The 13,162-nt window shown below is 43.0% G+C and overlaps 1 protein-coding gene across 4 annotated transcripts in view; it reads right to left on the reverse strand.

The window, feature by feature from the left end:
* Positions 1-4,437: 4,437 nt before the first annotated feature.
* LOC118388289 (voltage-dependent calcium channel subunit alpha-2/delta-2-like) overlaps positions 4,438-13,162 on the reverse strand; it is a 407,521-nt gene continuing 398,796 nt past the window's right edge. For all 4 annotated transcript variants that reach the window (XM_052526555.1, XM_052526554.1, XM_052526556.1 and 1 more), the window contains 8 exons: positions 12,852-12,923; positions 12,603-12,755; positions 11,952-12,004; positions 11,788-11,843; positions 11,511-11,634; positions 5,170-5,279; positions 4,753-4,838; positions 4,438-4,583 (listed from right to left, as the gene is read on the reverse strand). In XM_052526555.1, the coding sequence (XP_052382515.1) occupies positions 4,461-4,583; positions 4,753-4,838; positions 5,170-5,279; positions 11,511-11,634; positions 11,788-11,843; positions 11,952-12,004; positions 12,603-12,755; positions 12,852-12,923 (777 nt within the window). In that variant the 3' untranslated portion in view covers positions 4,438-4,460. The remainder of the gene's footprint in view (positions 4,584-4,752; positions 4,839-5,169; positions 5,280-11,510; positions 11,635-11,787; positions 11,844-11,951; positions 12,005-12,602; positions 12,756-12,851; positions 12,924-13,162) is intronic.

The raw sequence follows: 13,162 nt of genomic DNA on the forward strand, positions 1-13,162 counted from the left end.
TATATTGAGCAAACCGGTGAGAAAAAATTGATTGGATTATTTTTTTGTAAAATATTTTTTCCCCCTCCATAACAACATCTGATATAACACTTCTTCCATTGGAATTGGAACAACAAACAGCTACGCTACCAAAACTGTCATTCCCCATCCTCTCAACCCAGTTTTAAAGACATTCGCTCTGAGGGTTAAAACAAACATACACCCATACACAAACACAAACGCACATACGGTTCAGACAGAAACGCAATGATAGCGGTCAGGTGACCCTATAAAGGTAGATCTATGACCAGTTAAGTCGATTTATACTGATAGTTTAGCTCTATAGATGGCTCTGTAAAGGTACTGTACAGCGACTCTATCTGGTAGCAATCAGGTAGCCCTGGAATGGTACAGCAGCCAGGAGCCACAGCCAATCGAAAGTCAACATTGAGCTACAATAACGTCTAGTCAATATGGTGTCTCTATAAAGCTACCATAGATATATAGCCAACAGACTTGCTCTATGAAGATCCTGTAGCTCCACAGCCATAAGGGTGCCTCTTCTATAAAGGTACTGTACAGTAGCTCAAGAGACAATGCTTTCCAAAACAAAGTGCATCAAGGCACTATGACAACAAAACATGGAGTCTAATGACATTTCACTTCAAATGGATCAGAATGACATGTAACAGAAAACCCAGACTGCACCATACAGTAAGTTGTAGTGGCCTCGGCTGCATTCCTTTATGTGGGGAATATTCAACCCCAATCCCCCAATAGCAAATGGTCTGAAGTTACACAGTGTCTGTCAAAGGTAATACAAGCGAAGTTCTGCCAAAACCTACCTGCAACTAAAACAAGATACTTTTGGGCCAGTCTGAATAGATATTAGTATATCTGCTCTGCTGTGGTGACAACAGATATTAAACACATACAAATATAGTCCTAGGAACATTAGTGGACCTGGTGGAGCGGATGTATGAGGATTGGCAGAGGGGTTAGCTTTCACTGGGTTAGGAGTAGAGGTCAGTCAGAATGTCCACTGATCAGAAAGGATCCCACTGAGCACAATTGCTAATCCAATGTCTATGACACGTTGGTTCAATGTCATTTTGTCGAAATGATGTGGAAACAACAATTCAATTAGTCTGTGGAGAGTGGGAAAGTACACACCACATACAGCAATGAAGCCCAAACGCTCAGACTCTTCAGAGGCTTAATACTAATTCATAATACATTGGTGTAGCCTAGTATTTGAATTATTTTTGCAAGGGAAAAGTTATAATTTGCTTTGTCCGATTTGGAAACATAATTACCAATTCATTAACTAACATCAGTCAACTATGATAATCAAATGTGTCACGGATTCCCCCGGTACTGTTGCTCATTCCGTTTCTAGGTGCCACTGAACGGTCTCATTATGCACACCTGATTCCCATTCTCCTGATTAGTAGTTGTATATATGTGCCCTCTGTTCACCATTGTGTGGTCGGTTATTGTTCCCATGTCCGTTGGTCTTTGAGTACCTGTGCTTTGTTGTTTCGGTTCCCATGCTGCTGGTATTGTGTACTCGTTATTACGGCTCTCGTCCTGTGTATTGTTGCGCACTTGTTATTACGGGTTTCGTCCTGTGTATTGTATTGCGGGTCTCGTCCTGTGTATTGTATTGCGGGTCTCGTCCTGTGTCTTGTATTGCGGGTCTCGTCCTGTGTATTGTTGTGCACTTGTTATTACGGGTTTCGTCCTGTGTATTGTATTGCGGGTCTCGTCCTGTGTATTGTATTGCGGGTTTCGTCCTGTGTATTGTTGTGCACTTGTTATTACGGGTCTCGTCCTGTGTATTGTATTGCGGGTCTCGTCCTGTGTATTGTATTGCGGGTCTCGTCCTGTGTCTTGTATTGCGGGTCTCGTCCTGTGTATTGTTGTGCACTTGTTATTACGGGTTTCGTCCTGTGTATTGTATTGCGGGTCTCGTCCTGTGTATTGTATTGCGGGTTTCGTCCTGTGTATTGTTGTGCACTTGTTATTACGGGTCTCGTCCTGTGTATTGTATTGCGGGTCTCGTCCTGTGTATTGTATTGCGGGTTTCGTCCTGTGTATTGTTGTGCACTTGTTATTACGGGTCTCGTCCTGTGTATTGTATTGCGGGTCTCGTCCTGTGTATTGTATTGTGGGTTTCGTCCTGTGTATTGTTGTGCACTTGTTATTACGGGTTTCGTCCTGTGTATTGTATTACGGGTTTCGTCCTGTGTCTTGTATTACGGGTTTCGTCCTGTGTATTGTTATTACGGGTTTCGTCCTGTGTATTGTATTACGGGTTTCGTCCTGTGTATTGTATTACGGGTTTCGTCCTGTGTATTGTATTACGGGTTTCGTCCTGTGTATTGTATTACGGGTTTCGTCCTGTGTATTGTATTACGGGTTTCGTCCTGTGTATTGTATTACGGGTTTCGTCCTGTGTATTGTATTGCGGGTTTCGTCCTGTGTATTGTTGTGCACTTGTTATTACGGGTTTCGTCCTGTGTATTGTATTACGGGTTTCGTCCTGTGTATTGTTGTGCACTTGTTATTACGGGTTTCGTCCTGTGTATTGTATTACGGGTTTCGTCCTGTGTATTGTATTACGGGTTTCGTCCTGTGTATTGTATTACGGGTTTCGTCCTGTGTATTGTATTACGGGTTGCGTCCTGTGTATTGTATTACGGGTTTCGTCCTGTGTATTGTATTACGGGTTTCGTCCTGTGTATTGTATTACGGGTTTCGTCCTGTGTATTGTATTACGGGTTTCGTCCTGTGTATTGTATTACGGGTTTCGTCCTGTGTATTGTATTACGGGTTTCGTCCTGTGTATTGTATTACGGGTTTCGTCCTGTGTATTGTATTACGGGTTTCGTCCTGTGTATTGTATTACGGGTTTCGTCCTGTGTATTGTATTGCGGGTTTCGTCCTGTGTATTGTTGTGCACTTGTTATTACGGGTTTCGTCCTGTGTATTGTATTACGGGTTTCGTCCTGTGTATTGTTGTGCACTTGTTATTACGGGTTTCGTCCTGTGTATTGTATTACGGGTTTCGTCCTGTGTATTGTATTACGGGTTTCGTCCTGTGTATTGTATTACGGGTTTCGTCCTGTGTATTGTATTACGGGTTTCGTTCTGTGTATTGTATTACGGGTTTCGTCCTGTGTATTGTATTACGGGTTTCGTCCTGTGTATTGTATTACGGGTTTCGTCCTGTGTATTGTATTACGGGTTTCGTCCTGTGTATTGTATTACGGGTTTCGTCCTGTGTATTGTATTACGGGTTTCGTCCTGTGTATTGTATTACGGGTTTCGTCCTGTGTATTGTATTACGGGTTTCGTCCTGTGTATTGTATTGCGGGTCTCGTCCTGTGTATTTATTAGAGGTTTAATCTTGCTCTTTTGTTTGGGTTACATCCCTGTGTTTTTGTATACGTGTTTGTTTTGGGATTTATCCCCGTGTCTTTCATGGCATGTTGTATTTTTGGGTGGATTATTAAAACCCCCTATTATGTATTCCTGCGCCTGTCTCCATTTTATACAACGTGACTACTATTTCATAGTATATTTCCATGTTACCATGATTATAAAAGTAATACTGTGCTTCCAGGGGCAGAAACAGTTCTAACTTCAAGTGGAGAACAGTAGAGGTGTACAAGAAGAATTGGAATTCAGCCAACTCAGATATTCCTAACACTATTTCTCTAGTTTTCCTTTCTGGGTTTCTCTTTTTCCTTTCACTTGGTTATAAAAACAAGACCACATCAAAGTCTCTCATTTTGGCAAAAGTAGATATAGTGCATAAATAAATTAATGTAACAACTTACATTGCAAATGATACCCTAACATGTGCTTTGAATACTCAACACTTCAACAGTTTATAATTGTATGTTTTTGTATACTTGAAAGTTATTTTTTTCCTTCATTTTCTGAATGATCCATACAGTAGCCCCCTATGAGAGACATATGACAGAGAGATGAAACTGATCAGGTCAGAGATGAGTGAGCGAGATGGAGGCCATGTCTCTTCATCCCATCTGACTAACAGAGGCACAAACAGACAACCTAAACTCTGCTGTGTCCATGACGGTTGGAGCTCTGTGACATGGCATCCAACTCGTCTTTTCACTTGTCACTCGTCTTGTTGATGCGGGTGGGGATGGGGTCTTTTTTCTTTTCTGACATAGCCTCTGATAATTGTGGTGGTTGGAACACCAACCTTTTGAATCTCTTCCCATGGATAAAGGTTCGCAACTCGCTGAGAACATAAAGGTCCTGCAACTGTCACTAAGCAACAACAATTGAAGCTAGCTGGGTACAGTAGCGCGGTACTCAAGGCTTCCAAGTTGCAGTGACAGGAAGTCCCATTATAACCTATGACTAGAGCAGGGGCGGAGCATAGAGGGGAGAGGGTGGGAGCTTTAGGATGGACAAAGAGCTGGGGAGAGCAGACTGGAGGAAAATTAAAGTAAAAGAGGCAGAATATGAGGGCTGGCGATTGGATAGAGGAGGAAGAGCTGAATCATGAGCAGGGTCTGGAGTGAGGGGTGGAAGGAGTGGCCCCGCCCACAGTCTGATGTGTTCTCCTGGAGAGTAAAGGAGACATTTTTAGTCATACAGTAGAATTTTTGAAAATAAAAAATAAATATTCTTAGTGTGTGTCTTAGTGAAAATAGAATCTATGCGCATCAGCATATTTACAGTATATGTTTATTGTAGGGTCTGCTGAGTTGTACAGTCAGTTGTAAGTCTTACAGAAAGATTGTAGTCGTAGCACACAGCGGGCCCTTTTCGATACCTCGCTGCACTCATGTCCTCACATGATGGGTTATCCTCCTTGACTGGAAGAGGCGTGGTTAAGGAATGACTCACACTACCTTTATAGTCACTCTCCAAGTCTCCATGTGTTTACACACACCCGCCCCTATAGCTTCCTCTCCCACAGGTTTATGCCATAGAAAAATGTAACACAACGATAAACACTTAATACAGATGCTTTAGTTAGAATAGTCATCAAGGGGTGAACTGGACTGAACCCAAATTTAAATGGTTTGACATTAGCACCAGTCAGTTGAATGTGAAAAGCCACTCCTATAAACAAGTCGATAAAGAGATAAACAAACGAGCGGAGAAGGCTCCCAACAGCAGATGTGTATGTGTTGGCAAGGATACACTCTGTCTCTGCCTGGGACAGTTTCTCCACCTCACAGGTGTTGCAGGGCATCTTCTCTGCCACCACAAACAGCAAGTTGGTGTTGTTTAACCTCTTGGCATGGATCAGCCTACACACAAAGAGAGACTGAGTCAACAAACTCTTCTTACAAGTGTCAGATCTTAATTTGACCTATATTGTCAAAGAAATATTATTCTGCAGCAACAGGATTTGTATAGTCTATGATGTTGCTTGATTGGTGATTAGGCTATTAGCTGGCCAAAAGTAGGCTACATGAAAAGTGTAATACTGTTTAAATATCTTTGTGTTAGTGTGGGTTTTCAGTGAATTTATGCAAATCATGAAAGATGCAGGAAAATTCGTAGCAACAAAAGAGTGATCAAATTAAGATCCTACAATTGTATATGACAGACTTGTTCACTGTTGGATCAGCTCCATGAGAACGTTTTACTGGGCTCGTTTTACTGGGCTCATTTAACTTAATGAGGTTACTATTTCAGTACTTCTGATGGAATTTCATAAACTTTTAGATTAATTGAGGCAGCGTTTACCAAACTCGTGACCTCAAGGAGTGCACATTTTGGTTTCGCCCTAACACTACACAGCTGATTCAAATGATCAAAGCTTGATGATTAGTTAATTATTTGAATCAGCTGTGTAGTGCTAGAGACAAAACCAAAACGTAATCACTTTGCAGTCCCCAGGACCGAGTTTAGGAAATGCTGCAGGACTATTACTCAACTGCATTTTCCATGAACTACAGTGCATTCGGAAACTATTCAGACCCCTTGATTTTTCCCACGTTTTGTTACATTACAGTCTTATTCATTGATCTACACACAATACCCCATAATGACAAAGCAAAAAAATTGTTTTTAATGTTTGCTTTATTAAAAATGTAAAATGCATTTACATAAGTATTCAGACCTTTTGCTTTAAGACTCAAAATTGACCTCTGGTGCATCCTGTTTCCATTGATCATCCTTAAGATGGTTAAACAACTTGATTGGAGTCCACCTGTGGTAAATTCAATTGATTGGATATGATTTGGAAAGGCACTAACCTGTCTATATAAGGTCCCACAGTTGACATTGCATGTCCGAGCAAAAACCAGGCCATGAGGTCGAAGTAATTGTCCATAGAGCTCAGAGACAGGATTATGTCGAGGCACAGATCTGGGAAGGGTACCAAACATTTTTGCAGTATTGAAGGTCCCCAAGATCACTGTGGCCTCCATCATTCTTAAGTGGAAGAAGTACGGAACCACCAAGACTCTTCCTAGAGCTGGCCGCCCGGCCAAACTCAGCAATTGGGGGAGAAGGGCTTTGGTCAGGGAGAACCCAATGGAACCCAAGAGTCACTGACTGAGCTCCAGACTTCCTCTGTGGAGATGGGAGAACCTTCCAGAAGGACAACCATCTCTGCAGCACTCCACGAATCAGGCCTTCATGGTAGAGTGGCCAGACAGAAGCCACTCCTCAGTAAAAGGCATATGACAGCCCACTTGGAGTTTGCCAAAAGGCACCAAAAGGACTCTGACTATGAGAAACAAGATTCTCTGGTCTGATGAAACCAAGATTGAACTCTTTAGCCTGAATGCCAAACGTCATGTGCGAGAGAAATGACAAGATTATGTTATAATACTGTTATTGCATCAAATGTTTGTTTTATGCAACATAATAAGCGGTTGTGAGAACACTCATCTGTGTGTGTTCTACTGAGGATGGGCCTCTGGGAGATTTAGCACTGACAGAAGATGTACGGTGTCTTTGGGTGATAAACCTAAAGAGACCGCATTCCATAGCATTGTAAGGTTCTTTTCTTTTCTTTGTCAACCTCGTGTTCTTTTTCTTTGTGTCCTTGAACATAGCGCTGTTTCTTTGTGTTCTAGAACGAAGCCCTGTCTTTCATTTCTGTTCATTGATTTCACCTGTGTTCGTTTCTCACCTGGTCTCATCAAACTGTTAAAATTATGTCTGAGTATAACAGAACTGATATGGCAGGCGAAACCCAGAGGACAAAAACAAAACAAAAATCGGCCTACCTCTATTTTCAATGGCTATCACTTTAATTATAAGGCTAAGTCCTCCCAGATTGCAGTTCCTAGGGCTTCCCCTAGATGTCAGTCTTTAGAAAGAGTTCCAGGCTGGTTTTTGGAAAAATGAGCCAGATATTGTAGTTTTTCTAGGTGGCTCCCATTTTGGCTGTAGTGTTTCCAAGCGTGCGGAAGAGAGTTCTTTAGTATTTTTCTCCGGTAAAGACAATAATGATTCTCTGTCTTAAATTTGATCATTTATTTGCATATTAGGGTACCTAAGGTTTGATTATAAACATTGTTTGGAAAAGTTTTAGTTGCATTTGGGATTCATTTTGTATGCATTTTGATGGAGAGAAACTGGGTGGATTGTTGACTGAAGCGCGCCAGCTAAACTGAGTTATGGATATAAAGAAGGACATTATTGAACAACAGCACCATTTGTGGTGTAACTGGGACCTTTTGGAGTGCCAACAGAAGAAGATCAAAGGTAAGGCATTTTTTATATGGCTATTTCTGACTTTCGTGTCGCACCTGCCTGGTTGAAATATGTTTTTCATGTATGTGGGGGTGCTGTCCTCAGATAATCGCATGGTTTGCTTTCGCCGTAAAGCCTTTTTGAAGTCTGACACCGCGGCTGGATTAACAAAAAGTTAAGCTTTATTTTGATGTAATACACTTGCGATTTTATGAAAGTTAAAAATGTATAATAATGTAGTTTGAATTTCGCGCTTTGCAATTTCACCGGATGTTGGCCAGGTGGGATGCTACCGTTCCACTTGCCCATAAGAAGTTAACCTGCTCCCTTATTAATAAGTGAATAAAGATTTAGTTTAAGTATAACTCTGACTTGTGTGATGAGTTTGTCTCTCCTCATTTGATAGTAAAAAATTAACCACCACAAACACCTGGGGGAAACCTCGCACCATCCCTACGGTAAAACACGGGGGTGGAAGCATCATGCTGTGAGGATGTTTTCAGCAGCAGGTACTGGGAGACTAGTCAGGATCGAGGAAAATATGAATGGAGCAAAGTACAGGACATAAGACTACGGCGAAGGTTCAGCTTCCAACAGGACAATGACCCTAAGCCCACAGCCAAGACAACTTTTTTATTTTGTATTTTATTTCAACTTTATTTAAAACCAGGTAGGCCAGTTGAGAACAAGTTCTAATTTACAACTGCGACCTGGCCAAGATAAAGCAAAAGAGTGTGAAACACAAAACAACACAGAGTTGCACGTGGAATGAACAAACGTACAGTCAATAACACAATATATTTTTTTTTATATACAGGGTGTGCAAATGAGGTAAGATCAGGGAGGTAAGGCAATATATAGGCCGTAGTGGCAAAGTAATTACAATTTAGCAAATAAACACTGGAGTGAAAGATGAATGTGCATGTAGAGATACTGGGGTGCAAAGGAGCAACAAAAAAAACAATATGGGGATGAGGTAGTTGGATGGGCTATGTACAGGTGGTGTAAGCTGCTCTGACAGCTGATGCTTAAAGTTATTGAGGGAGATATGAGTTGTTTGTTCCAGTCATTGGCAGCAGAGAACTGGAAGGAAAGGCGGCCAAAGGAGGAATAGGCTTTGGGGGTGACCAGTGAAATATACCTGCTGGAGCGTGTGCTACGGTGTGGGTGCTGCTATGGTGACCAGTGAGCTGAGATAAGGCGGGGTTTTACCTAGCAAAGACTTAAAGATGACCTGGAGCCATTGGGTTTGGCGACGAATATGAAGTGAGAACCAGCCAACGAGAGCATACATGTCACATTGGTGGGTAGTATATGGGGCTTTGGTGACAAAACGGATGGCACTGTGATAGACTGCATCTAAATGACATCGCCGAAGTCAAGGATCGGCAGGATATTCAGTTTTACGAGGGTATGTTCGGCAGCGTGAGTGAAGGATGCTTGGTTGCGAAATAGGAAGCCGATTCCAGATTTAATTTTGGATTGGAGATGCTTAATGTGAGTCTGGAAGGAAAGTTTACAGTCTTACTAGACACCTAGATATTTGTAATTGCCCACATATTCTAAGTCAGAACCGTACGGAGTAGTAATGCTGGACGGGCGGGCAGGTGCGGGCAGCGATCGGTTGAAGAGCATGAATTTAGTTTAACTTGCAATTAAGAGCAGTTGGAGGCCACGGAAATAGAGTTGTATGGCATTGAAGCTCGTCTGGAGGTTAGTTAACACTGTGTCCAAAGAAGGGCCAGAAGTATACAGAATGGTGTCGTCTGCGTAGAGGTGGATCCGAGAATCACCAGCAGCAAGAGCGACATCATTGATATATACAGAGAAAAGAGTCAGCCCGAGAATTGAACCCTGTGGTACCCCCATAGAGACTGCCAGAGGTCTGTACAACAGGCCCTCCGATTTGACACACTGAACTCAGTCTGAGAAGTAGTTGGTGAACCAGGCGAGGCAGTCATTTGAGAAACCAAGGCTGTTGAGTCTGCCGATAAGAATGTGGTGATTGACAGAGTTGAAAGCCATGGCCAGGTTGATGAATACTGCTGCAGTATTGTCTTTTATTGATGGTGGTTATGATATCGTTTAGGATCTTGAGCGTGGCTGAGATACACCCATGACCAGCTCAGAAACCAGATTGCATAGCGGAGAAGGTACGGTGGGATTCGAAATGGTCGGTGATCTGTTTGTTAATTTGGCTTTCGAAGACCTTAGAAAGGCAGGGTAGGATAGATATAGGTCTGTAACAGTTTGGATCTAGAGTGTCTCCCATTTGAAGAGGGGGATGACCGCGGCAGCTTACCAATCTTTGGGTATCTCAGATGATACAAAAGAGAAGTTGAACAGGCTAGTAATAGGGGTTGCAACAATTGCGGCGGATAATTTTAGAAAAAGAGGGTCCAGATTGTCTAGCCCAGCTGATTTGTAGGGGTTCAGATTTTGCAACTCTTTTAGAATATCATCTATCTCGATTTGGGTGAAGCAGAAATGGGGGAAGTTTGGGCAAGTTGCTGTGGGGGGTGCAGAGCTGTTGACCGGGGTAGGGGTAGCCAGGTGGAAAGCATGGCCAGCCGTAGAAAAATGCTTATTGAAATTCTCAATTATCGTGGATTTATCGGTGGTGACAGTGTTTCCTAGCCTCAGTGCAGTGGGCAGCTGGGAGGAGGTGCTCTTATTCTCCATGGACTTTACAGTGTCCCAGAACTTTTGGCGTTTGTGCTACAGGATGCACATTTCTGGTTGAAAAAGCTAGCCTTTGCTTTCCTAACTGCCTGTGTATATTGGTCCCTAACTTCCCTGAAAAGTTGCAAATCGTGGGGGATATTCGATGCTAATGCAGTACCCCACAGGATGTTTTTGTGCTGGTCAACAGCAGTCAGATCTGGAGTGAACTAAGGGCTATATCTGTTCCTGGTTCAACATTTTTTGAATGGTGCATGCTTATTTAAGATGGTGAGGAAAGCACTTTTAAAGAATAACCAGGCATCTTCTACTGACGGAATGAGGTCAACATCCTTCCAGGATAACCGGGCCAGGTCGATTAGAAAGGCCTGCTTGCTGAAGTGTTTTAGGGAGCGTTTGACAGTGATAAAGGGGTGGTCGTTTGACTGCGGACCCATGACGGACGCAGGCAATGTGGCAGTGATCGCTGAGATCTTGGTTGAAGACAGCAGAGGTGATTTAGAGGGCAGGTTGGTTAGGATGATATCTATGAGGGTGCCCGTGTTTACAGATTTGGGGTTGATAGGTTCATTGATAATTTGTGTGAGATTGAGGGCATCTAGTTTAGATTGTAGGACGGTGTTAAGCATGTCCTCGTTTAGGTCACCTAACAGTACGAGCTCTGACGATAGATGGGGGGCAATCAATTCACATATGCAGGAATGAACATCTCTGGAGAGACTGGAAAATAGCTGTGCAGCGACGCTCCCCATCCAACCTGACAGAGTGAGAGGATCTGCAGAGAGAATGGGAGAAACTCCCCAAATACAGGTGTGCCGAGCTTGTAACTTCATACCAAGAAGACTTGAGGTTGTATTCGCTGCCAAAGGTGCTTCAACAGAGTACTGAGTAAACAGTCTGAATACTTATGTAAATGTGATATTTCTTTTATTTTTTATAAATTTGCAAACATGTATAAAATCCTGTTTTTGCTTTGTCATTATGGGGTATTGTGTGCAGATTGACGAGGAAAAAAAGCAATTTAATCGATTTTAGAATAATGCTGTTATGTAACAAAATGTGTAAAAGGTCAATGGGTCTGAATACTTTCTGCACTGTATGTTGGTGTATGTTTGTATGAGTTGTACGTGGAGAGTAAAAGCTACCTGGAACAGTTGCCACAGTCTTGCAAGATGTCATAGGAGCTGTTGATGTTAGTGAAGTAGAACTGAGTCTGTATCGTCACACAGCTGGTCTCTCTGGAGTCCATCCCCTCTGCCTCCACCTCATCTACAGCACACAGACATAGACAAATACATATTGATGTGGACACAGATAATCAGTCTAGTGTTGCAATCACTGTCCTTCATAAAAAAACATATATATAGAACAGTGATATAACATTACTCTGCAGAAACCACAATATCTCGACTTTGTACTCACCTGTGACAAACCAACTGTGGTAGGCCATTCCATAGAGCAGCTGCTGAAATAGGGACCTGGGTGGAAAGGGAGATTGTTTAAAGGATGTTGGTAGTGCAAATATGTGGCTCTGTTTAAGTAGTGTGTGTTTCAGGAAACAGTATTCTTGTATTCTCTGGTCTTACCAGGCAGCTGCTGATGACCACCAGGCCAGGTTCACAAAGTCTGCAATGGTGGGCTGATGGGACAGAGAAAGAAGGGGACACATAAACACAAGGACATTGCCTGTTCTCCATTTTAAATTAGCTAGCTATCAAGCATTCATTCATTCATTATTACAGAAGGGTGATAGTCGTGTCTTATTTTGTATTTTTTTGTATTTTACCCCCCTTTTCTCCCCAACTTTGTTCTTGTCTCATCGCTGCAACACCCCAACAGGCTCAGGGGACAAAGATCGTTGGCATCCTGCCAAACCAAGCTTCTTAACACCCGCCCGCTTAACCCGGAAGCCAGCTGCACCAATGTGTTGGAGGAAACACTGTTCAACTGATGACCACAGTCAGCCTGCAGGTGCCCGGCCCACCACAAGGAGTCACTAAAGCGCAAGGAGCCAAGTAAAGCCCCCCTGGCCGAACCCTCCCCTAACCTGGACGATGCTGGGCCAATTGTGCGCCGCCCTAGGGGACTCCCGATTAAGGTCGGATTTGATACAGCCTGGGATCAAACCTGGGTCTGTAGTGACGTCACTAGCACTGTGATGCAGTGCCTTAGACCGCTGCGCCACTTGGGAGGCCCGATAGCCGTGTCTTTTATTGTTGAATATGTGAAGTCCTTACCACAAAGACTCCTCTTGGTGCAGCCCCGGTGTTGCTGCTTGGCACGGGGTCACACACAGACTGGTAGTCAAAGGACTGCTTCCGGTTGTAAAAGGAGTTGTTGTAGAGAGCATGCATCAGGTAGGGGTCCACCTCACTGAAGAACATGCCAATCTGTGGAAGAGAGGAAACAGAATTATACAACATGCCCCTAAGTCAAGGATAGACTGGGTTCAATAAAGCTTTGTAGTAACTGTCAGGATATGTCACCTTGTTCCAGTGATCCTTCTGATTGGACATGATCAGGAAACCACCGTCATCCACCAGGTAACATAGAAGGTCCTGCATGGACAAGCGCAGATGGACAACCATGACATGAGACCCCAACTGTTAGTCTGTTTAACTGTCAACTATGTCTTAGCTTCATGCATATAGTACCATTGAAAACATGATAGTAGCATTGTTCACAGTGGTGTAGTGATGCCTGGAGAAGTGAGTATACTCAAATCTAGCCCCCCCAAAAATCCCAAATGACCCTCCCTGTGCAAAGAATTATATGAGAAACATTGTAAAATTCACAG

Source organism: Oncorhynchus keta, chromosome 10 (assembly GCF_023373465.1).
Source record: "Oncorhynchus keta strain PuntledgeMale-10-30-2019 chromosome 10, Oket_V2, whole genome shotgun sequence".
Classification (NCBI taxonomy): Eukaryota; Metazoa; Chordata; class Actinopteri; order Salmoniformes; family Salmonidae; genus Oncorhynchus; species Oncorhynchus keta.